Source organism: Mya arenaria, chromosome 5 (genome assembly GCF_026914265.1).
Source record: "Mya arenaria isolate MELC-2E11 chromosome 5, ASM2691426v1".
Taxonomy (NCBI): Eukaryota; Metazoa; Mollusca; class Bivalvia; order Myida; family Myidae; genus Mya; species Mya arenaria.
The window spans coordinates 11,636,013-11,662,710 of record NC_069126.1 but is presented as its reverse complement, the minus strand read 5'-3'; the positions used below and the strand labels follow the sequence as shown (position 1 = coordinate 11,662,710).

The window sequence follows — 26,698 nt, the reverse complement described above, 5'->3', positions numbered from 1 at the left end:
GTCTTTGTTTTGAGGCAAATTCTTCTTGTGAATCGGACATTAATATTTTAAACGAAACTAAGATACCAAAGTTAAAATGCCAATGGGGACCTGGTGTACAAACAGTTCAAGACTTTTCATTAACCAAATGGTTAAATGAAATGAAACTAGTGCAGTTGAGTGACGTGGAAGATTTTGTTTACGAAATTGTACTGACCGACATCGGAATTAAGGAGTTTCTGTTGGAGTCTCAATGCGTTACAAATCAGTATCCTTTTATTGGCGGAATGAATAATGGTTTGTATGTTTTGAATTTTGTCTTAAAAATTAAATTTACATACTGATACAATGTATATGTATAATAGTACCTTGATCACTATGATAATGTTTGTCATGGTAAAACGCTGTAAACTCATTGGCATTTTGGCCACGATGTATTTGTGAATAAATATATCTTGAGTCATTAAAAACAAATATTGAGAACTCTTTAGATGGGATATAGTTTGTCTTTGTCTCCTTGTCAATGTCTTAGAATATCAGAAAGGAGTAAAGGGACTTGTATAGAATATTAATTTTAAATGAGTATTGTTTGGGTCGAGCGTAGAGTTTTAGATGGTTTTATAACTTTGTGCTTATTGCACTTTATTGTAGAATGTGTCGCACCCAAAGACGTTGAATCTTTAAATGGGTCGGTACAATGTCATATTCGGAAATCATGCCAGATGATCGAATGCTGCGCCACAGTTGATATTCTAAAACGCAACTTTTACACATACATGTCTGTTGACGCGTGTAACAAGACACTTACGGTTGGCATTGAAAAGTACAGTTACACCATCAGTCTAGTGAATTATCAGTTTGGAACCATGGAACACTTTTGGCTGCAGAAATTTACACGCATGGAGTATGCTAACTTTTATTATGATAAGAAATAAGACTGTATTTACACATCTTCATTATACTTCTTTGTTTGATGTTCTCATTTCCGTTTTTCACCTTACAGTTTTCGAATCTACAACATCGAGACAACATCTACTTTAGTTGTATATTTAGACCTACGTTACTGTTTAGAGTCCGACGAATGCGTTTTAAAACAAACGGTTGTCTCACAAGCACAGTTACCCTACATGCCATGCAGAACGGACGAAGGATTTAGTATACAAGGTAACATATTTTTTTCTAAGTAGTGTTCGTACAGGCTTCATGAATCGAGAAGATAAAATCATGTCACTGCAAGCGTTATCTGACTGGTTAGACAAGCACGTTTAAAGTTAAAAACTAAAGGAGAGACACACAAAGTCACAAAACAACACGTACACAAAAAATGTCTTTATTAATAAATGATGGGGTAGCCGATTAACCTGTGCTGAAACTAGTGTATGAGCGCGTAACACATGTCCCAACACAAGAATATGACATTTAAAAATATAAGCATGATGAAATACAGCATCGGGGCAATAGTAAATCAAGTAAAACAGTTATTTTTAAAACTTAAAAAATACTCATATTTTTTTTGTACAAATCGTTATCGAATGAATCCAGTCGAAATAACAGTTTCAATACCTGAAAGGCACTATACAAGCATAAAACGACAGCTATCTTGTAACGTTCTCCTGATTAGATGTTAATGCTTAAACCCATGTTTGTGTACTTATAATAGTTGTATCGGTCAAAATTAAAACGTCAAACGAAATGAAAACAGTAAAATACAAGTAAATATATATGCTGTATCATGATCAAAATGTCTTGGCTAAATGTAAATCAAAATGTTATTAGCACTGAAATATGAAGCATGGTCGCCACATTGAATGATTGCTTTAAAGTTCACATAAACATGATCAATTGCATCACAACAGGCGGTCAAGTGATATAAAAAGAGGACAATAAAATTAAACAAATATGTTTATATTTTAAGTATTTTTTTTGCACTGAATAACAGGTTTCAAAACTACATTGCATTAACAAGAAGATCGTATGCGGACGCAAAATAGTATTTAACTTGGTATAGTTTTTTAATATATTTAAATTGTAATTAACGTCCACATCATGGCCATTCACATAAGTCAATCAAGACTGAAGCTTTTGTCAATAAAAGTCTACAAATAACGTTATATACATCATATTTCCGTACGAGTAAAATGCAACCATTTTCCTGTGACATACACTATATGCTTTTTGGAGACTGAGATATCAGGGAAAGGGGTGGAAGAATATGTGAATGTACAGTTAGTATTACAAACAAACAAAATATATATACCGCAAGATATCACGCTAAATTTGAAATGTTCTTACAGATCAGTGTTTTTTTTCTGTTTGAAATATAGATGTATTTGGAGCAGGATTAACAGTATTAAAATTAAGATACATAAAGTTTTTGTGTTACTTCTGATTTCATTAACACTAAATTTCGGTGCCTATCTATGTGATAATTCCTTTAAAATATAAAACCTGAAATAACAACGTATTTGTAGTTAATGGTATGTACATATTGTAAAGCAATAACCGATAAATTATCATTTGGATCACTCGTTGAGGACGTACAAATGCATATTTAGTTAATATTCCTCTGGTGCAAATACGCTTACGTAAAAAACTGAATTGTGCCCTTGTAATAAGTAGATATAAAACAAGCTCAAAAAGATTTGAATGTTATTTCTGTTATTTCAATGAAATTTAAATGTAGAACTCGCAGTAAAGTGTATTCAAGCATCTTTAAAAGTACTGGAAATATTAGAAGGACGATATGAGGAACAGTTCTGCACTTATTACAGTAAATGTATACATTAATATCAATGCATTTTAATGTTTAATATGTTACAGGGTTTTCATTGAATTCCTGGTTATCACAAAACAACCTGTCTGACTACAATGATATTGCACCGATACAGATGTTGACTCTTTACGAACAACTACAACTGTCAAACTTCCTAATTAATGATGAGGACTGTAAAATAAACCACATACAGCGCATAAACTCCGGTAAGTTTCTGGGATACATTTGCACAACTGAAAAAAGGAATGTAAATGGTGTTTAATAATATATACTACTATGCTTCATTTTATATTGTTTATGCTTTTTACTTTTCTAGGCTGCCTCCAAGCTACAGCAAACACAAGCGATTTAATGACATGCAATCAACGCTCATGTTTGGATTTGGAATGTTGTGTAAACTTTAGTCAGCTGAACCACGTGTTTCGATTTACAGTAGAAATTGATAATTGCGCTGGAAATATTCATATTGCCTTGGATAGGTTTGCAGTGGATATATCTCTTCTTGATTACTCTTGGCAGGAAGAACACCATGTTAATCTGAAAGGCGTGATTCGAATTTCGTGAGTAAATGACATTTTCTTTTGCAAAAGTATGACTTTGGCCTTTGTCGGTCTTGAACGAATTGGCATCGTTATCTAGTGGTCAAACAATATGCAACAAATCGTACAAAGGTTAACACTATTTTAATGCATCAACTCAAAGTGTCTGCTGAAATCAAATGATTTCTTTTTCTTTTTCAAACTGCGCACATTTTTGTTTGTATTGTAACTGAGTAGCATTTAATCCAATTGATACGCTTCTTTCTGAACGGGCGGGTAAGAATATTCACTTGCATTTTTAACTTAACATCTTATGTTACTCATACACTACCGCTTTGACTGTGTGAAGTTATACATACATTCCATCACTACATTGTTCATCAAACGGTATTAACATAAACAATGAGTCATAAAAAAACAAGGCAACGAATACTTCACTTAACACATGAAAACCAGTCCTACAAGAAAGGTTAGCATACAACCATGAATTTAAAGGAATGAGTATAATATACAACAGAATACGGGATATCTGGAGTTGAATAAATGGTAAGAACAACATCATAAATCAATTGTAAATTATAAAACTTTGTTTACATTGTATATTTGTATATAAACTAATGCAAAACGGAGAAGGTTTCTGGCACAACAAGAACATAAGAAAGTATATAAGGGTTTACTGAAGTTATGCAACAGCTTTTTTTGTTAATTTGTAGGATATGTATATTGTTTTTTTACAATCTGCCATAAGATTGATTTTGCTTTTCCTTAGCATACACCATATACCTCTTCATTTAAAAATGATACTGTTTATAACAGGTTTAAGATTGACGATTTACAAAAAGAAAACGCATACCTTATATCGATGCAATTACGCCTTTGTCTTGAGGATGAGCATTGCTACTTTGAAACCAAACTGTTTGACAACATGTTAGCGCCGAAGATGTTCTGTAATTATTCAATATCGGACACTTTCCCGATTGAAGGTAGTTTCATTTTATAATATTGCTTTTCTGTTTTGAGTACAACTTTAAACTGAGTTCTAAGTTCAGATATGTGTTTGTCTTTTCACGATTTATTTTATGTGTTACAGATTTCTCACTAATTAACTGGATGTCGGAACAAGGAATAAATTCACCGCTTCCACTATCACAAGTTTTTTCTGCAATCTTACTTGATAAGTTGGGAGTCTCAGCTTACCTTGACAACAGCTGTTACGATTCAGGGGACAGACTGAATAGCAGTACGGTTATTCAATGTCTTTAATTTCTTTTGAAGTTCCATCATTTCTTTTAATTTCATCATTTATAAATGTCAATTAAGAAAACAAATCGTTTCAAAACAATCGAAATTGTAATTTATCGTTCTATTCGTTCAAATCATAGATTATTCTTTAAACGATTTTGTTTCTTAAGGCTGATAATTTGCACTTGAAAGTTGATCGTTTTATAACGTTTCAGGTTGTAGATCGCTGTCTGGTGTGCATAAGCTACCACCATCGGTAGACTGCAGCTTTTCAGATAGTTGTTTGGAAATGAAATGCTGTTATTATGATTCGTCGCTGCTACAAACATTTAAATTTAGCCTTGTGGTGGACCCATGTACATTTTTCATCACTGCCAGTGTAGAGAAATACACAATGACCAGATCCTTCTTTGATTTCAACATGGGTATGCTTTATCATGTCCCTCTATCTACGCATATGCACCATTTTGCCATCTCTTTATCCAGATATCTCATATTAAGATATGCATACATTACTAATTTTCACAAATTTAAATTTCAGGAATTCCCTTTCAAATAAACTTCGGAGGAATATTACGATTCGAGTAAGTCTATTAACTTTACAAATCGCTTATTGATACCATAATTTATAACATGATGTTTAATAAATCTGCAGTATATGTAAACATGCATATATTTATTATTTAGAAGTCTATTAATTTTACAAATCGCTTATTGATACCATAATTTATAACATGATGTTTAATAAGTCTGCAGTATATGTAAACATGCACATATTTATTATTTAGGTATTATATTGATAAACTTGACTACGGGAATGCTTTTTTGATCACCGCGCTCCTAAAGACGTGTTTTGAATCTTCACAATCCTGTATGGAGATTCCGCTATTATCAAGAGCTATATTTGAAAAGCCTGTGTGCTCATTTGACCTTGGATTTGCCAAAAAAGGTTGTATGTCATAGATTTTTATGCATCTCTTCTATACTATTAATACAAAAATGACATAACCTCACTTAAAACCAAATAGATAATTCATATTACACTTCAGTTTTTAAGACATGACCAATATGAATTAAAGTTTTGCGAATCAAATTAAAATAAATAATGATATTTGTAAATTGTACAGAGGCACTTACAAATCTCTTCCTGAGAAGAAAACTCTCAAGGCGCGTGCAAACGTATAAGCTACATGAGAAGCAATATCATAACTGAATTTGAGTTTTAATGTAAAACATTTTAGTGAAACAAACGATAGTGTATAAAGAGCAACTTTTAAAGAACATGTGCATTAAGTTGGCTTTCATTATGATTCTATATTAATCCATTGTAAGTTTTCGCAGTATCCTTTTTTCATTACGTTAACTCGTTGCAAATGTTTTGAACTATTCTGAATTTCGTATTCGTCTTTTTAAAATATACGTAAATGTTAAAACTTAGGGAATCCTTAAGGGTTTATATTGAGCATATACTATTTATCGTACTCACGCGGTTATGGCACTTAAAACTTTGAGATATTGCAAATGAAATACTAGTTTTCAAATCGTGTTACTGATGTGTGTGTATGTTTTTACAGACTTCTCGCTCCAGCAATGGCTATTAAGTAACGGATTACATCAAGGTTCTCTATTGAACACACCTTACAAAATAAAACTGTATGACGAATTAAACATTTCACCATTTCTTTACGAGGAACAATGCACAATGAATAGCTCAACAACACGCTGGTCGAATTGTAAGTATTGAACGGCTAAAACAGGGTTTATGAATTTCATGATTTTCTGTGATCGAATTTCAATTTCCTGCACAAAATATTTTATCACAACGTGATTAAAAAAATTGAGATAATCATATGATATTCCAATCGTATACATTGTATACTGCGAAAGAATACCCAGACAATAATTCCTTATCTTGACTATAATAGTTATATGTATTTGACATTTTACTACCAGCTTGTGAATATCCTGTCGATGTGCATCAACTTCCAGAAAACATCAATTGTCAGTTTGACAAATCATGTTCTAATTTCACATGTTGCGTCAACGTTTTACCTTTGCAAAGGTCCTTTGTTGTCGCATTTGTTATTGATTCATGCGAAAACAAACTAGAAAGGACATTAGAAAAATATAAGAGTTCAAAATATTTATTTAACCACAACTGGGGTGAAATTGAAACTATGTCTTTGTTTGGAGTGATAAAACAGAGGTAAAGCTATTTATCTATTTATTAAATTAAAAGTTATCCATATGTTATACCGTGTCCAATGACTATGTGCTGGTAAAAATAGTTTTTATTGCCCATTTATGTCCATTTAGATTTTTTATTTCAATATGTGGTCGAAATCATGTTACTATGTTTGGGTAATGTACAAATACCTTTAGTTATCAGCTGTTTTTTTATTCTTTTTTATAGATTTTCCATAGAAAATCTTGAAGCAGAAAAAAAGTACATAGTTAATTTTGGAATAAGTGTCTGCCTTGAATCGAATTCCAAATGTCTTACTGACATTGACATTCTTTCAAATGCGTTCATACCAAAGACATCTTGTGACTGGAATTACGAATTTATTAACAAAGGTAAAATATTAATAAATTTAAAAATAAATGGCTTTTACACAGATAAAATTTATAAGTTACCGCTATAGGCACAATATCTGATACGTATTACATGAAATATTGTAAAAAAATATTCAAATAAAATGAAAGTATCGTATCAGAGTATTAATTTCATTAAAAATATATATAGCTGCATTTCATGGCTTTGTGAATTCATTATCTGATATATATATATGTTTATGCGAGGTGAAGTGTTATTGCATTTCCGAAAGATAAGCATTTAAAAGTGACACTCGATGACCTTACCCGGTATTTGTGGTACAATAAATTTCGCAAACGACTGTTCTAAAGCCTTGCAACTTCCACATGTAAATGTATCTGTGCATTCCGCCTGTATGCTGAATCCAAACGACGAAAAGACTTTTTGTAATACAGGATGACAAAATATCTCTTGATTAAAACGAAATACTGAAAATAAGAATATGGCAACTGTTCTTAATTAATGAATATGACTACTTCGGTTTCGATAATAAAATTTGACTTATTTGTGCGTATGTGGGTTGGAGGTGGGGGATACACTTACCACCACTCTAAGATATTTTTCTCGATCGATCAAAACTCCACATTGGGTAGTTATGAGCTTACGATTATTTTGTTTCAATTTTTGATTTTTGAAGTAGCATATATTATAATTGTATTTATGTTTACTGCATGAACAAAACCAATATAGTAACATGATATGAAATAGTGCATTCTTTGTTTTGTTGACAATTAAGTGCCTTTGTGCTTCTTTTTTTTCAGAATTCGATTACTTACAATGGCGTCATACAAACAATATTCCGGATGGAGTCGTGTTATCTCAGAATGAAATTATGGTATTGGCTGAAGAGTTGGGTGTGACTCCCTATTTGACATCTAGTTGTTCAATTCAAAGCAATAATTTAGATAAAACTTTCTGGACAAACGGTTAGTCATTCGTCGTTACCCTGCATCAATTTTTATCGGATAAGTCCGATTTTTTTAGACATTTAGTTTATATATGTTAGTTGATTAAATTAGTTATACTTGCTTCGGTTAACTTTATAGTCGATCGTACACTATGTGTTTATGTTTGTACAGTGTGTGTCTTATTAACTTTAAAATGCTTATGTGCTAATACCCTAACTAAAAGTCTGTTTTGTTACACATATAGAGTGCACTTTGGATGTAGCATTGCCGAAGCTTCCAGATGGTATGTGGTGTTCACTAGGGAGCGACTGCTACTCTGTTGACTGTTGCAACTACCTGGATTTTATCAGACATGATATTATGTCATCGTTTCACCTAGAGCCTTGCAGTTTCCTTCTTCACATTAAACTTGAAAAACTAGCATTTACAATAAACTTATTCGAATTCAAATGGAATGACGACTATGTGCTGCGTCTATTTGGAATTTTTGCCCTGAGGTAAACAAAGTGCTTTAAGAGAATCTTATTGTAAATTAGTACATTCACAATATTCTTTAAACGATATGGATATGAACTCGTTTTTTTCCTTTAAAGGTTTCGTATACAAGATCTTCAAAATAGTGGGATTTTCATCATTGACATTTCGGTCGAGATTTGTCAGAGCGCTATTAAAGAATGTAATATCATTAACATTTTCGAGAATGTGCAAATACCAAAACCAGCTTGCGAATACGACACTGGCTTTAAAATACCTGGTTAGTAAATCTTGTTGCATTGCATATCGCAATTTTATGTATTGGTGTCGTTTCACTCTTCAGAATATATCCTTTCATATTAATTGTAATTTATTGTACTGTAGAGTTCTCGCTTGCAACATGGCTAATCGACAACAATCTTGATGTTGACGACATGAATCCTGTATCAAGGTCACAGTTATATGAGGATATTGGAATATCACCTTACTTGAATCTGGTTTCCTGTGAAGTTGATTCATCGAACTCATGGCTTAATGGTGTGTCAATTTAAATTATTCATATATTTTTCAATGCACATTTGCGACCTTTAAATTAAGAAAGTATTATTGTTACTCTTTATCAAATATTGATATCGAATCATTTACAAAATTCGAAAACTTTTTTGTTTTTGCAGGATGCACGCAGAAAATTAGAACAAGAAATATAACGGAGCACGTTTCATGCTCAGTTGGAAAATCATGTACAGATTTTCAATGCTGTGTAAACTCTGAATTATTACAACGAACATTCACCATTGAAATGAATGTGAATGCTTGTTCAAAGAAACTAAACCTGGCTATAGAGCAATTGTATATGAACATATCTTTGTTGGATTTTACATGGGGTAAGTGTTGAGAAATTCAGCTTAGCCATTTTGCCTTTTTAAATATTTGAAACTTTTGATTTACATTGTTTGTATATGCTTGTTTTTTATTTCTTTGAACAGGTACAGCTAACACCATTTCAATGTTTGGCGTCGTTCGCCTGAGGTAAGAATAGGTCTTTTGTCCGTCGTTATTCTATCGAAAGCTATTTTATGCAATTATTTACTTAGAACTTGCGCAATTAGCTGTGATAGGATAAATAAAAAATGCACTTTGTCAGTGTGTACTTTTAATGACTGTGTAATGATATGTATGGTCATAATATATATATATTTATGTCTTCATTCAATAATTATATATGAATCAGTATATATTTAAAAATTCAATGAAGACTCAATTTTTTGTTAAGAATGACATGAAATATACATATAAATACATGTAGAAAGGATAACAGAAAATCTTTCAAAGAACTAAAAAAATCTTATATTTGAAAGAAATATTTTGAAATCTAGAGATGTTTTATTAGTAGAAGATGTATGCGCAGTATTTAGACATTTCAGAAAAAGTAATCTGAGATCAATTAAACAGATTCGTATACTTTATGTTCAGAGGTGTATGATTGGAATCGCTCATTAGGTTTCAATAAAGCTAAACGTTAATGATCATATTAAATCAACAATAAGTATTTACTTTTCAGCAATTGTTTGCATACTTATATTTCGTTTTAGCTACGTTATTGATTACCTGGAACTTTCGAACGTGTTTCTTGCTTCACTGAACGTGTCAATTTGTCTAGAAGCGGATCGTGATTGTGATGTCAATTCTGCTATTTTAACGGATGCTATTTTGCCAATTCAACCATGTCACCTTGATACTCCATTCAAATTACCCGGTAATGCTAGTTTTTATTACTAAAATAATTCCTTAATGTTAAAATACAGTCATGCAAACACTTGATTCACAAATTAGATTTTAAGTATCATGATTATATTCCTTATTATTTAAGACTTTTCGCTAACAAACTGGCTGAAGGAAAATGGACATGAGGCGACTTATGTTGTACCTGATGATGTAGTGTCATATTTATTCGAAATACTTGGTATAACAAGTTATCTACAGCCGAGTCAGTGTAGCGCTCGAAGCAATTTGTACACACCGGCAATACAAGGGTGGAAGAAAGGTACATACCTGCTATCGAATACTTAACCTATTGTTCTAGTATTTTAATCATTTATATTGAACAAAACTGTGTCTGTGTCTAGAGATGTAAATATACATTGTTACGCAATAAGGATAAGTACTATTTGTTATTGTATTTGAATTTTGTTAATTATGACTTTGCTGCAAATCAACTGTTGTCATCTCCAGCCTTTCAGCTTTGTATGAACCATGTTCTAATTTTAGACTGCACGCACAGTGTTTACACATCAAGGCTACCAAATTATGTGACATGCTTGCTAACAGACACCTGTAGTGGCATATCCTGCTGTGTCATGTCACATTTAGTCGGCCGAGCGTTCGAAACCGTTGTTGACATTGACCGATGTGGGCAGATACTTCACCTTCAAATTGAAACACTTCAGTTTGACATCGCATTTCAGGACTTTGAATGGGGTATGTTTAACCGGTGCTGTTGAAATAAAATGCTATGAATCGACGCCTTTGCTTTATGTATAAAACCTATTTTTTGAAACTTCACAAACCGTTAAGACGTTTGATATTCAGGGTATTCTATATATCAATTATAGCTATACATGTGTTTTTTATATTCCAGGTACTTCAACGCGTTTCTGTTTGTTTGGGGTTGTTTGTCTCGAGTAAGTATACTTACTGCATTTCATAAGAATAATAACTTATTTCTGGACTAAAGTTGAACATATTTTTGTAACGTTTTGATTGACAGTGATATCGATTTTGTGTTTTCTTACAGGATTAGTATAAAAGATCTTGCTAGTCTAGACACGTACATTGTTTCTCTGGACATCAGTGTGTGTTTTGAGACTAACAGTTCTTGCAATATTCAAGCCACAATCCTAGAATCAACACTTATTCCAAAACAGCCATGTTACACAGTAGCTACAAATCCTATACCAGGTACCTGTGTTGACTTACAAACACAATATGCTGCACGCAATTGCTTTGCTTTTAAAAGTTAAGTTACGTTTTAATTCCGAATAATGTTGTTTTCATGTCCAAGATTCTTAATCATTTTCTTCAGACTTTGACCTCACCACCTGGTTGCACACTAGAGCCATTCCTGAGGTGTATCCTCTACACACATATGTTTTTCAACAGCTATTCAATCAAATCGGTTTGTCCAATTACATTAATGAGAATGAATGTGCAATTGACAATAAGACTTTGTCCTGTACATCAGGTAAGGTAATTTATAATATAGTGAAATACTTCATAACAGAAAATATTTATATTTACAAAAGAATGATACAGTAATATCTATTTGAAAAACTCTAACAACAAAATAATCAACAGACTACTTGCGTCGCTTAAGACTTGTATATGATTCTTTCGTTGTTGTAATTTTGTATAATGGTATTACGAACTAATGAGAGCAATGAATATGCTATTCCAGAGTGCCCTCTTCCAATTGGGATGCATTTGAATGAGCAGATGACAGTATGCAATATACAAGACTCTTGTACTGCAGTAGATGTCTGTGTACATTCTGATACAATTGGCAGGAACATTCATATGTTTCTTTATCTGGATGCCTGCAATCAAATTCTGTCAATTGGAATAGAAAACTTCAAGTTTATCATTCCGTTTACAAATGTACAATGGGGTATGTAAGTTTATAGATATAATGTTCTCAATTCAAAAGCCTTAAGTAGGGCTTTTGTTGTTTCGTCAGTTGCCCATTCTCATTATTATTGTTATTATTATTATTATTATTATATTATTATTATTATTATTATTATTATTATTATTATTATTATTATTTATCTTTTTATGAATGGTTTAATGTACACTGTTGATTATAAAGGTATTTGCAAGTTGAAGTGATAGGTAAATACTAATATATATTTATACATACAATCGCTTTTATTCTATGTTTCGAAATATGTCTTATCATATTTATATATGACTTTGACATCGTTTACACCATGTTTGACTTCCTAATCCATTGCAGAGAGAACCATGTATTATGATTTTTTTTTAATTATATAGAAACACATTGCTTCCATTATAAACACTTTAAAAAATATAATGTATATAATTGATGATTAAGAGAAGTAAATTGGTAAACAACATTAACAAGCAGCGTGTCATTTCAGGTCAAGAAGAAATAGTCAATTTGCGAAACGTATTCGAAGCTCGGTATGTTCGATTTAAAGATATTATATTAGTTATCAAGCACTTTTGCAAAATAATCTTCAAATTCATTAATATTTTATGTAACTTGTATGATACAAATTATGACATACTCATGCAAAAAGCAAATGACATCAAATTTAATTTCAGATACACTGTAATCCATTTACCTGTGAGGAATGTATTCGTGGTTGATCTCGGTTTTTATATATGTTGGAAAAATAGTGATTGTGAACACAACATAACCATTTTCGACAAGGTCGAACTTCCAATTTTGCCTTGCAGCTGGCAACAGGGGTTCTTGAATTCAAGTAAGAACACTTTTGAACACATAAACCCGTTACTTGATATCTATATTTGCTGATGCAGCATGAAGACAGTATAATTAAAATATGCAGATTCATTAGCCAAGCTTTACAGCTGTTGCTATTGTTCTAATATTGTTAAATGTATGTTGTAATTAATGGTTCTGTCGCATATGTCATGCAGACCTATTTCCATTATTTGATCCGTTTCCATATGCTTTTTTAACAGCATTTTCCTATCAAACATGGCTGGCTTCAAAGGGCTATGCAATAAATACACTCAGTGATGGACAAAGGAAGGAATTGTTTGATGACCTTGGCATCGGAAGATACATTCGACAAAGACGGTGCTTTCGTTCAACGCCTCCGTATGGAAATTCTGAATTGGGTTGGAATTCAGGTAAAGTGTACAATAATGTACATGTGCTTCTACACAGAGCATTTTTATTTTTCACTGATCATTTTAATCACAATGTATTAGTGTTGTGTTATTGAGTTTACATATAACGTCATTATTCGTCATTGTGTTGATTTACCAGACATTAATCTTACGTATAAAATATATAATTTAAGCAGATTTGTAGAATATGTAGAACGTACGAGCATGTCTATTGTCATGATCATGATGATAGTTTTAACAATAGTTTAGCATTTATACAAAAATGTGCCATGTCATGTGCTTAGTACAATTTTAATAAAACATCATTAAATTGTTTTACAGAATGTCAGTCTTACGTTGATCTTCCTCCCCTAAGGAGTGTTGTGACCTGCCACCTAAATAAAAGTTGTACAAGTATTAAATGTTGCCTAGATGTTGAAGACTTAAAATCAAGTGTTCAATTTGAAATTAATATTGATGCTTGCAATAAAGAAATTCATGTGGTAATAGAAGCTTTACACACGACCAGATACATGCAATTCTATGAATATGGTACGTTTATTACATTTAATTCTAAATCTATGATAAAACAAGATTATATTGATTTATAGCGACTTGCTTGGCTTTAGATTTTAACATAAGTCGTATTGTATTCGACGTTTAATCAGATCTTAAAAAGGTCCTAGATTACGTTGGCGTTTACTACAAATACTTGCATGAGATTTTCGCAAAATTCACATATTTTTGGCACATAAAGAACAACACGTTTTTTATGATCAATTGTTATCATATTTTAAGGTGAGCTAGAAGCATTCCACCTTGGAGGGGTTTTAAGAATGGAGTAAGTGTTATTGACATATTATAAACAGTTCAAACTTTGTATAATATATAAATGCATATATTGTATGCATTATTAGTCGTTTTCCCTGATACAATGTGTGTATGTCGTTAATAAATCATAACTGAGTCAACTATTAAAAAACGATTAATAATTTCTTTTCTTTTTTGAAAAGCTTCATAATTGAGAACTTTGACCGTGGAAGGAAATTTTCTATCAGTTTAAACATCAGCGTTTGCCTTGAGAGTGATGCGACCTGCTTAAGTGAACAGATCTTAGACCAACACATATTTCCAAAAACAGATTGTGACTGGCGGAATGGATTCAATGTGAAGGGTAAATTACCTTTAGTGTCTATGTTTATATTTAGATATTTGTTAATATTATGTCAATTGCTTAAGTAAAATGTCACACATCTGACCAATAAAGTACCATATATTTTAATTGAAATTCATATATGTTCATAAACCATCAAAAATGCATCATAAAAAGTACAATTAAAACTCAATCGTATTTGTGTTTAAGGGCTCAGATTTTCCCTTTAAACTACCTGCTTATATTGGTTTTCGTTTTTGTTTATGATATATAACCATACGTCATTTGCTCATCTTTTTTTTTTCTTTTCTGCTGTTTTGAAATCTAAAAAGTAATGATAAGAAACACAAGATAGAACACTACCGTAAAGTTAACCATTTACCATTAAAGGGTTCTCCTTATACGACTGGAAAGAACTTCATAGCATCCAAGCTAATGAACCGTTGACACCGACACAGTCTGACATTTTGATGAATCACTTGGGTATCGCACCTTACCTTCTTAGTCAGCAGTGTCAAACAACGGATAATTGGACGAATGGTAATTCAAAATTCTTGTTTAATTATCTCCCTCGTTTATATTTCAGCTTATCCTCTATTATTCAACGTTATTTTTACTTCATGACGTACATTGTTCATGTTTAAATTACTGTTTGTGTGCGATTTTATCCTTTGTATGTGTACTTTAGTGATTCAACCATTTCAGAGTGCCCATTTCACATACACGTCAACTCCATCTCAAACGAAATGCTTTGTCATATTGATACAACATGTCTAAACATCGATTGCTGTATACACATTGAATCAGTTATGCGCAACGTTCACGTTTTCGTTCACATTGATGATTGTGAAATGAAAATAGATTACGGGATCGAAGGAATAAAGCTTTCAAAATCCTTTGAAGGTTTTATATTTGGTAAATATTTTTTTTTACTGACAATTGCAAGAATAGCCGTATTATTTCTTTTTTTATCTCTGGCTTGTCTGTGTATTTTCGTTTTTCATTTATATCAATGTGTTGTGTTTTTTTTCAGATCAAACCATTCAATGAGTGAAAGGAACATTTACTGTGGCATGTTTGTTAAAACGATATTAAATGTATAAATCTACATTCAAAGTTTGTTACAGAATCGGCATTTTGCATTAGGTCATTTACAAAAGGTATAAACAGTTATATGGCCATGCCACAAACATATATAAGCAATATTAATGATGTAATACACAATTACATTTAATATAGATTTATATATAGTAATGAACTCTGTTGCAGGTTGATCGTGAGCAAGCTTTTGTACGAAAAAAAGTTTTTAGTTTCACTGTATGTAGATGAATACCGTATTGATTCGGATTGGCCAACCCGAACATATGGATTGATTAGAAAAGCTGGCATTCCTGCTAGGTTTTGCGAGTACGAGTCCGGATTCAGAGACAACGGTTTGAACTGTTCTGCTTATATAACTTGTTTTAGATTTTTTTTTATTTTAGGAAACAATACAATAACGATGATCATGCGTGTTACTTGTTTTAAATTGTATATGCCTGTTACTGATTAACATTTTTTTTCTTAGTAGAGTTTCACCAAATATTTCTTTTTACAATGTGATACTCTTTTTTTTCAGAATTTTCATTAGCAGATTGGATTGCAAAAAGGTTTCAGACGGCTCCATTTTATCAATTTGATAGATATATGTTAACAACCCTTTTAGAAGATCTTGGAATTGCAGAAGCTCTTTTACCAACACGATGTGTGGTTGAAACCTCGGATTACATAGGTACTTCATTTTTCAGTGAGGTCATTTAGAAGTAGTTACATATTAAAAGCTGCATTTATGTAACGCGCCGTTCAGAAACCTAGCTGTAAAAGAGTCTTATATGTCTACGGAAATATTGTTGATATTATATTTCTGAGAAATTATTATGGTTTTGCGATGTAAGTGTTTGAAATATTCGTGTTTGTGTTTGATAACCACCAGTCAAAGTTGAATACACCATTTTCTACTAGGTCTACTGTGTTTTGATTTATGTATGATTGTTTGGAAATGGGAATACACTTTTTGATTAGACATATGTGTCTCCCTTGATTATGTGCAATACACATATTAAAACATTTACACTTACGTAATATTTATAAAAGGACATGTTTTATACTATTTAAGGAATATTTGAAAATAAATATAACTAAAAGTTTAGCTTTATGAAAGGATTAAAACACGTTCAAATTCGGGGGTTTGACAGTTTGTCTAACTAAATAATAACTGTATGTAGCATGCATGAACATGTACCACAAATTACTACTTCTAACAATTATATGGTTGTTCACTTTTCGTTAAATTATTGTATCAAGATTGAAGTATCCACATTTTAAGGTAGCATTCAAACTGTCCCAAAAGCATGATTTTAAAAACCTGCTTCGCGACAACATAACTTCTGTTAAAAATCGCAATTATCCTTTCATTATGTCTTAGCAAATCAGAATATAAAAGCAAATTTAAACTACGCAAATGCACTATACTTGCAAATGTAACGTATGTGATGAACATGAATCACAACATTATTCTGATAGTGTTTATGATATATACTTAAAAACAGAAGAGAAACATTACATTAAAAGCAGTTATGTGATTGCTTTAGTAATTAATGAAATTAATGTTAGATAGTCATGAAATATACATTTAAGTCATTTTACTGTATCGAGTTTTATGTTTATGCTTCATTTACATTTTAATCATGATTATCTGAATTATTTTCAGATACATCATCCTGCCCGATTTATCAAAGCATCCAGTCTCTTTCAACAAACGTGTCATGTTCACTTAGTGCAAATTGTATTGGAATTCATTGTTGTCTGAACGTATCCGAACTGCCTTTGAGCTTCGATTTCAGTATTGATATTGATAACTGCAAGGAAGAAATGACTGTCAGGATTGAAAAATTGAGATACATTGTTCTTTTCAAAGACATATTATGGGGTAATGAACACTTCTTATTTACTTTGAAAAACAAATAATACCAGTCCTCTGCTATACTTAACTACTTTCGTTTATTTTGCGAAATGAATAAAAATGATGACAAGTAAGCAAATTTTGAAATAAAACGATATATTGAGATTGTCATGTAAAACTCATTGCGAAACTTTGATGGTTTAATTTTCAGGGAAGAAAATGATTTTTGATCTCGATGGATTATTCAAAACAAGGTAACAAATACTTTAAATTAACCTTATTAAAATGCGTCTATAATGTAATTATGAAAAGAAATTATACCATATCAAATGTTCGAATAACTGTTTTTTGTACACTTTGAAATGTAAAAAAAAAACATGTTATTTTATTTTTGGAAATTTCATGTACCTTTTCGATCTAGTATCGCCGTTGAGAAGATTTGGTCTGATACATTATTCAACGTGACCTTGTCAGCACATGTATGCGTAGACGCGAACGCCACTTGTACTAGCCATGACATTTTAGACAAAGAAATTCTACAGGCAATTCCATGTAACTGGACATCGGCATCACCACTAGAAGGTTCGTGTAAATGAATGTACTTATTTATTCTGACTGACGGTTGTGAAATAGTGTTTGTGTTATATTTTAGTAACACGTGTGAAGTTTTGATACATTTTACCTATTTCGTTTGATGCATATTTGACTTTTATCGGTGTGCCTTTAAAACAAGATGTTGTTAAATTCTGAGCTACTTGGCTTATTCCTGTCATTTCTAATGTGTGTTTAAGATAAAAGTTTTATTCTTAATACGATCGTAATAAAACGCGTTGCTCACTTACTATCATCGAACGATGGCTGCAAAAGTTAATTTAGTCGTAATGATTGTTTGAGGATGTTCCTAAATATAAATGACAATCTTGCTGTATAAAAGAATGCTCTAGTATTTTAAAAATGGAGATAGAATGAGTCTGCCTTACAAGATTTAAAACATTAAAACGCCGAAAGTATCACTATGCATTATGTTATATTTCTGATTTTAGGATAACGTGTATACTTTTATGCACATAAACCACATTAAATTGTGAAATGAATTATAATAATTCATATTGATGTTTGGATTGTGCAATTTTATACACTTTTTTAAAATTACAATATAATAGTGGATGCATTATGTACATGAGGGTTATTCGATTCAGGTTTTAACCTTTCCCGTTGGATAAATGATAACGAAATAACCGACGAAATTGTTTTACCTGAACTTTTGTCTGATACTCTGATGTCAATTCTTGGGGTATCCGGCTTTTTCCAATCGACAGAGTGTGAAGAAGTAACAAATAATAAAACAAAGAATGGATGGACAAATGGTAAGCGGTTCACACTCTGATGTATTTATATATAGTCTTTCTCACACGTATATTAAATGTTTTAAAATGCGTTTAATAAAGACAAAGTCTGAATATGTTTTCTTAAACAAAAGTGATAAATATGACGTGTCTAGGCTTTATTTTTTAAAACTATTAAATAAGCAATGTTCTGAAAATAATATTGTATCCTTTCAATTGCATAGAAATCGATTTGACAACAAAGAGCCCTAGCATTTTGCACTATTCGATTAATCAGTCACGTAGTATTTTAACGCGGGTCCGTTGGTCACGTGACCAGTTCGGCGGATATGTTTCAAAATGTTTTTTGTTTAAATTCAAATTAATTTCAAAGAGTTTTTGAAACTAAAGAAACAGCTCATATATATATGAAAACAAATGGTTTAACCAAATTGGCGATATAAATATTCAAAATTCATACAACTGTCAGTGAAATAACACGAGCCAAGTCAAATTTATTCCAGAGCCAGATGTACATAAGCGATTTTTATGAAGATTTTACCAGAATTATTTTCTACAATTTTCAGATATTTTTATTTTTGAGTGTCCTTTTTCTTTTTCTTTTAAAAACCCACAAAGTTATTGTTTAAAGCAGATATTTTCGATGAATTAAGGACTCACCTTCCACACCTTGTAATTTTTCCTATCCCACCTGTTCTTTTATATTGTTTTATTGTAACTTAAATAAAAAATAATACATATGTTAAGACTTTTTTGTTTGTCCCCTCGCCATTATTGCATATTTAAAGTGTTTATTTTTATATAGATTGTAGTGTGGATGTCGGCCTTCCCAATCTACAAAGAAACACATCATGTAATTTTGATACAACTTGTTCATCGTTTTCTTGTTGTGTCGATATTGAGTATATCAAGAAGATGTTTGAATTGAGGTTTGAAATCGATTCGTGTGAGCAAAGGGTAACAATAGGCATGGAAAGGATAAACGTCTACAGAACGTTCAGCGAATTAAAATTCGGTATGTTTCGCTTACTTGATTACGTCAGCATACTTGTACTTTTCTCTTGAGATTTTGTTTTCTCGTTACACTATCTAATTCTTATAATTCTTTTGAAAACTGGAAATTCTTGTTTTAGGAAAATGGGATTCCTTTTATTTAAACGGCGTTTTCCGTTTCAAGTAAGTGCAATTCAAACAGACGGTTTAGAATAGTTATTATTGCATTGATAACATGTATGTCCTGTACATATCAACACTTTAGACGGAATCAGAAGTATTTAAAAATGCACAAAATACTTACCTAATGCATAATATGTTCAAATGCTACGAAGACCTTTTAGTCTGCTTATTGTGTAAACTAATAAATAAAAGCAATACATCGCGTCTAAGTATGTGTCTTCCAACCATAATTCTCTCTTTTTTTATAAGATAAAGCAACGAATGATATACACATTGTTATTGTTATCCAGATATCTCATCGAAGATGTACCATTTGCACACGTTTTCATTATAAGTGCTAGAGTGGAGGTGTACTTGGATAAAGATGCGATCATTATGAACAACACACTTCTTAATGCTGTTTCAATACCATACCAAGCATGTGATCTTGATTCTGATTTCACCGTAACAGGTCTGTAACAAATCGTGTTTTAAAAGTCGTTCCAATAGGTTGGTAGTGCATAGAATTATGTTTAATTCGTTTAAAAGGTTCAATAAGTATCATCAGTAGCCGTAGACATATTTACCATTATCTTAAATATTTATACAGACATTTTTGCTTTTATTAAGAATTTTCCCTGAAGAATTGGAAAGCTCAAAAAAGCATTGATGAAAATGCAACACTGACCAAATTTCAAAGAATTGAGCTCCTTGACGTGCTAGGAATAACCCCGTATCTTAGAGCAGATAATTGTAGCTCGCACACACAAGTAGAGGGATTTGGAATTTGGAAAAAAGGTTAAACATTTAGCTTAACATTATACATTACTATTCAATGGAATATATTACAATGAGTACAGAGTCTTAATCATATGTCAGTCTGTACAATAAACAAATTAACTATTTTAAATAAATTCAACGTTACTGGTAGACAAATGAGTTATTATATCAATGGTAAATGAGTAATACAGAACAGTTTGCATTACTATAACAGAATGCACAGCAGTTGACGAAACGAATCTCCTTAACCTTTCACCAACGACGTCATGTTCACTGCACTCTGATTGTACCTCGGTTTCGTGCTGTATGCAATCCGATGAAACAGGAAAATCAGTCAACTTTGTATTATCGCTTGATTACTGTAACAGGGAACTATTAGTTCAGATAGAAAATATGAGACGTACATTTTCACTATATGAGTACAATTTTGGTAAGTCGCTCGGAGACAGATACAACATGTGTTTCTTAATAAACATTACTAATATTTATATAGTGGATATGTGGATCAGTTTGAATTGATTTTAAGCAAGTCATTATACTACGTTAGCATTATAATGCGTGTTTCTTTTCAAATATTTTATTTTAGGGTCAGACATGAGTATGTCGATTTACTCCGTTCTGCGTTTAAGGTAAGTTGAAAAAAACATTGTAGATTTAATGAATAATGCTAAAATCTTATCTAGAATGAAACAGAGTTTCAGAGGTCTAAGAACTAAAACATGCCTTCACATTTTTAACTTAAGTTATTTTAATTAAATGTTTAATTTAATAAATACCGACTAGGGATTTCTCTTGCTGAAAAAATGCATACAGATAAAATATCCAAACTTCAAATACCAGCAGCTTAATAAATATAATCTGATAATTTTTTGATTTGGACAAATTCGCGAAGGTGTTAATAATTTGAAAACATTTACCAATTAAATGTGCAAACCATAATGCTTTTTGGAAATCGTATATAAGAATTAATACTTTTGTTGACATATCTAATGTTTATCATATATACCATAAGGTGGACAATGTGGCATTTATTACTTCAAAATCAAATCATGATAGATATGCAAATTATGGAATGCTATGAAAGTGATAGTACATGTGAACAAGAACATATCGTGACATCGCGATTAAAATTGCCTTTACCGGATTGCTCGCCTATCCAGGAGACGTCAACACAAGGTATAAAGTAATATAATTGAAGTGATATATAGGACTATGCAAGAGTCGTCATAGAATATACCATTGTATTCAACCAGATCAAGATATTTTTTAGAAAAACCTCGTCCACGTACATACTTCCTAGGCGAGTTGAAAACAATGCATAATAACATAAACAGTGTCAGATGATTTATGAAGAAGATATGGAGATATAGTTTTTGTAAGATTTTTGTTGTTTGCCAATATTGACATGAGTTTTATTGACATTGAATAGAACTAAGTCTTGTCAGCTGGAAAGACGCACATGGGATATCAGGAAACACGTTAACAATGTCTCAGAAAAAAATACTCCAAAGAGATTTTGGTTTAGTTCGGCATATGAATGAGCATAGCTGTGTCGTACAAAAAGAAGATCAGGGATTCTTGCATGGGTGGAAGACGGGTAAGTTATCAATTGCAATTTGTGGTTTACCCAAATGTCAAAAAAAATGAAATTTGCAAACAACTAAAGTGAATTATTGCTTCACTAACCGTTCCAATGCGGTCATCACATTATTTAACGGTAAAGCGATTTTGATGATGGTATAGTTTGTTTGTTGTGTTTGTATTTGTGTACGTTGTGTTAGTTTGATTTTGGTGTTTGTATTTGTGTATATGATATTATTATGTCTGTGTATGTTGTTCATTGTCGTTTTGGGCCTTGCCTTGTGCCCGTAAACAAATTTTATTTTTGAATTTTCGAAAACTGGGCTTTTCCCCGTAGTTGCATTGTATTATAAATAGCTTACACTGAAGATGAGCATACGGAAAAGGGGTATTTGTACATTACTTTGTATATGTAAAGAGATTGTCTGTTCTTTTAATTTTTCAGATTGCCCTTATGCGTTACAGTTGGCGAACATTTCTGAACAGTATAATATATCCTGCGTGATGCAATCATCATGCTCCAAAGTGCAATGTTGCATATACATTCAAGAGATTGATATGCATTTTGAAGCTCTTTTTGATCTACAACCATGCGAAATTACTTTGAAGGTATCATTTGAGAAACTGTCAACGGAAATGAATGTGAAAGAAATAGCAGGTAAAGTAAATACGTATGATTTGCGTGGTAACTAGTTTATCATAGTTAGAGAAAAATAAGTAGCACACCATGATATTTCGTTTATCAAGTGTCTTGAGAGACAGTGCGTTCAAAACAAGTAATCCTGACATAAGAAGTAAACAGCTGGTTAACACAGGGCAGCCATAAAGACGGCAAACTGACGGCTATTACTACACGGCCTGTCAAGACCCAGAATAATATGTTGGTTTAGTAACTTGCCAAAGTGGATTGAAATAATTATTGAAATAATAGTCATTTTGTATGAGTGTTTGATTATTTGCCTTGGACTCCTTGACGTTCACATAACATGAGTTGAACACATCTCGTCTAGCTTGGTAAGTAGTGCACATAAATCCAACCAGCACACCAACCATCCCCAAAAATAGTGTTTATCATTGGTACGGACGCCATGTTGCAGGAATTTAACAGCAGAAGAAGAGACTATGGCAGTTAATTGATGGTAAATTGATATGATATTCGTGACATTCAACTGTGCTTCATCCATGCAACTGGTACTCGTTCATATTACAGACAAGTAAATAAGTAGAGACTATTACATATATTCACTGTGTCGTGCCATGAAACACTACATGACTACATTACACAAATCTCTGTAATCATATTTGGTAGATGTGTTGTTATTAATTTAAATTTTTCCAAAATGCTTATCCTTAGTTATCAAAATGGATAACAATAAAACGCTTTTTAACGAAACAAATACTGTTAATAGTGTAAATAATAAAAAAATGCAACAAAGAATATTCAATCATTAAAAGTTTGAAAACAAAAAGGTTTTGAAATGTTGTGTGGCAAATCAAAGCAGAACTTGATTATTCTTTTTAAATCTACATGTCCTTGATTTATAAATAGGCAAATTGACCCTTTTGAAAATTATCTGTCGCCTGTGTGTTGTCGTCTAGAGAACAACGACAGCATTTAATTGCCTAATACACATAGGCATATAAGCTGAAGATAAAAAAAGACAAAGACAGGTGCTTTTAAATTTACATGAAATCGTTTCTTTTTCTTAATACGACGAGTTATCTTATATTATATTGACTGTCTTTGACTGTTTTAAAGTGAGACTCTAATAATGCAGTATTCATTTTCCTTTAAAATACGGTAGCTATTAAAACTGTTCACTTTAATATCACATTATTATTATAATTCCCCAGTTATTTTCTTAGTGATTGCAATGGCTGTTCCGAGACGATATCGCAATATTTATGCCTATACCCTCCTTCTGTTCGTATGATATAGTCAACTTTTAACTTTGATTAAATTTAAATCAATACTTTGTTATGATTATGAATTGTATTTAATTTTATTGATATCAAAATTAATTTAATATTAGTTTTATATTTTTAATTCACTTTTATTTCTAACTTGTATCTTCCAGATGATGTGAACATGTAGTCATATGAACTTGTTTTATGTCGACTTGCGATCTATAACACATGTGTAATTATTTATCAAAGAAATAATCAAGTCGACATGATTTTTATGACATGTCGTGTTAAAACTAACTAGTCGACTAAACGCAGGTCTACTTGTTTAATGTTGTTGTCAGCTTGACAGTTATAATGCAACATGTCGCAATACCAATGTCCTCGTATCTAGTTAACTATTGCGACTCGTGTTATAACTCAAAATTCGACAGGGAATAAATCCAGTTAACTACAGGATCACATCATCTATCTGTACGATAATTATTTCATAACAATTGTGTACTTGTTGCTCTGTTATTCACCGTTATCGGTTGATTTTTATCCAATACGTCGATACTGATAATGCTTGTTAATATCGATTGTTTGCCATGCGATTTTTGCCAATCATTAGAAACACTTACTCCGTAAAGCTCATTCTCAAAAACAAATCCTATTATTAACAAAAAGACGCATATTTAACAATTACAATCAGATCGTAAATTGTATAATACAATTTGTTAATGTTTAAGAGCATTTCTGCGCGAAATAATTTAACCTTTTTGATTCCCTCGTAGCCCTTATATGTTGTAAGTAATGTGTCTACGTTCAGACAAAGATGTGTTGATTTTTAATATTGGGTTTTCAAGAAAAAAAAATATGTAGTAGAGGACAAAGGAAACCTAAACTAACTAATTGCGGATTTATTTCAGGCAGAGAAACGACCCATAGTCTCAACGGAATACTTACCATGAGGTTCGATTAATGTCTGTTATGATATGATATTCAAAACACTATATTTCGGTGATAATGATGGTTTTTAAAAGACGATAGCACGTATCAAAAAGTATTTTTCGTATATATCATATTTCGCTGGCATTTTTTTAATTTCCTTTGAAATGCATGTGCTTATTTTGGTAGCTCAACGGTTACATTGCAAGAAGACGATATCGAGATTGACATGTCAATTGGAGTTTGCGTAGATGGTCCGATGTATTGTTCAAAACAAATTCAAGTGCTTGATGGTGTTTTTATTCCGACCACACATTGTCTCCTGGAGCCAGCATTCGAAATTCCTGGTATCGATTTAGTAAAAATTGTTTAATCTAAAATGCAAAATTGTCGAATAATATCTTTATTAAATGTTAAAATCTAAAGTTATTAAATGTTTATGTTTGTAGCAGGGGAAATAGAATGATATATTTTGCAGGATTTTCCTTGAGCAATTGGTTGACTATGAACCATCTTAATACATCGGACAACATGATGGAAGAACATCATGATAAGCTGGCCGTCGAGCTAGGCCTAACGCATTTAATTTCCTCACCAATGTGCAATATCACTAAGCTACTACAAGGTATATATTTTTTTCAAAGTTTTTTCTATAAATGATTTTTTGCTAGTATGTTAGATAACACGATGACTATTAGAAGACATTTGCATAGTACGTGGTAGATGATTTATTAGATTGTTGCCTTTCCGTCGGCACAGAATAACAAACGATTGACATCGACACATAGTATATATTCACAGCCATTTTGTTGGCAAACAAATCACATGCAGCTTTAATTTGATAGTTAGAACTGCATTCAGTCAAATAAGGACTTGAATAAAATGTTTTGAAGTAAGGCATTAGAGAACTAAGTAGAAAACTTAGAGACTTAAATCACCTTCCTGGAAACAAATCTGTATATAGCTTAATAACGAAGCAATTATGAATGGCAAATTATATTGTTTTCGAAAAGGGTTCAGAATATTGACATCTTAAATATTCATTTATTTTGTCACGCGTCTGCTTTTGAATTAAATTGCCTTGAAGAAAAGTCGATAGTACAATTATTTCATAAATTGCTTGGGTCGCAAAACACTAACAAACGGATAAATGTTCGTTAAAAGATATTTGAAAAACCGTTTGGCCATTAAATCAACGTATATATTAATGCTTTATATGGTAGTGGATATTAATATTTATATACTATATCTGCATTTTGTTTACCACTATTTATGTTGTTTTTTTCTATCCATAGAGCCAGAAAATAAGTCCATCAACTCAAGTAAACCTCTGTTCCAAGATTCGTGTGTACGCTCTTGGGCTGGATATTATATGGCTTGCTGCGTGTACACTAAAGAACTTGATCGATTTATTTGGGCTTCTTTCACATTTGACCCTTGCGGATATCGAATAAAAATTGAGCTGGAAAACATTGAATATGAGTTGAACATTTTAGACTACAATTGGGGTAATAAACG

The 26,698-nt window shown here is 31.8% G+C and overlaps 1 protein-coding gene across 1 annotated transcript in view; it reads left to right on the top strand.

The window, feature by feature from the left end:
• LOC128235432 (uncharacterized) overlaps positions 1–26,698 on the top strand; it is a 132,863-nt gene that overhangs the window by 64,943 nt on the left and 41,222 nt on the right. Inside the window, exons 57-86 of the mRNA XM_052950253.1 lie at positions 4,108–4,274; positions 8,896–9,048; positions 10,382–10,555; positions 10,840–10,989; positions 11,150–11,192; positions 11,306–11,469; positions 11,594–11,752; positions 11,966–12,031; positions 13,240–13,410; positions 13,732–13,941; positions 14,188–14,230; positions 14,403–14,563; positions 14,933–15,082; positions 15,248–15,445; positions 17,695–17,737; positions 17,905–18,065; positions 18,683–18,850; positions 19,635–19,844; positions 19,963–20,005; positions 20,296–20,456; positions 20,615–20,782; positions 20,979–21,194; positions 21,351–21,393; positions 21,777–21,940; positions 22,194–22,361; positions 22,791–23,003; positions 25,162–25,204; positions 25,370–25,527; positions 25,659–25,805; positions 26,476–26,688. Coding sequence (XP_052806213.1) covers positions 4,108–4,274; positions 8,896–9,048; positions 10,382–10,555; positions 10,840–10,989; positions 11,150–11,192; positions 11,306–11,469; positions 11,594–11,752; positions 11,966–12,031; positions 13,240–13,410; positions 13,732–13,941; positions 14,188–14,230; positions 14,403–14,563; positions 14,933–15,082; positions 15,248–15,445; positions 17,695–17,737; positions 17,905–18,065; positions 18,683–18,850; positions 19,635–19,844; positions 19,963–20,005; positions 20,296–20,456; positions 20,615–20,782; positions 20,979–21,194; positions 21,351–21,393; positions 21,777–21,940; positions 22,194–22,361; positions 22,791–23,003; positions 25,162–25,204; positions 25,370–25,527; positions 25,659–25,805; positions 26,476–26,688 — 4,328 coding nt within the window. The remainder of the gene's footprint in view (positions 1–4,107; positions 4,275–8,895; positions 9,049–10,381; positions 10,556–10,839; positions 10,990–11,149; positions 11,193–11,305; positions 11,470–11,593; positions 11,753–11,965; positions 12,032–13,239; positions 13,411–13,731; positions 13,942–14,187; positions 14,231–14,402; positions 14,564–14,932; positions 15,083–15,247; positions 15,446–17,694; positions 17,738–17,904; positions 18,066–18,682; positions 18,851–19,634; positions 19,845–19,962; positions 20,006–20,295; positions 20,457–20,614; positions 20,783–20,978; positions 21,195–21,350; positions 21,394–21,776; positions 21,941–22,193; positions 22,362–22,790; positions 23,004–25,161; positions 25,205–25,369; positions 25,528–25,658; positions 25,806–26,475; positions 26,689–26,698) is intronic.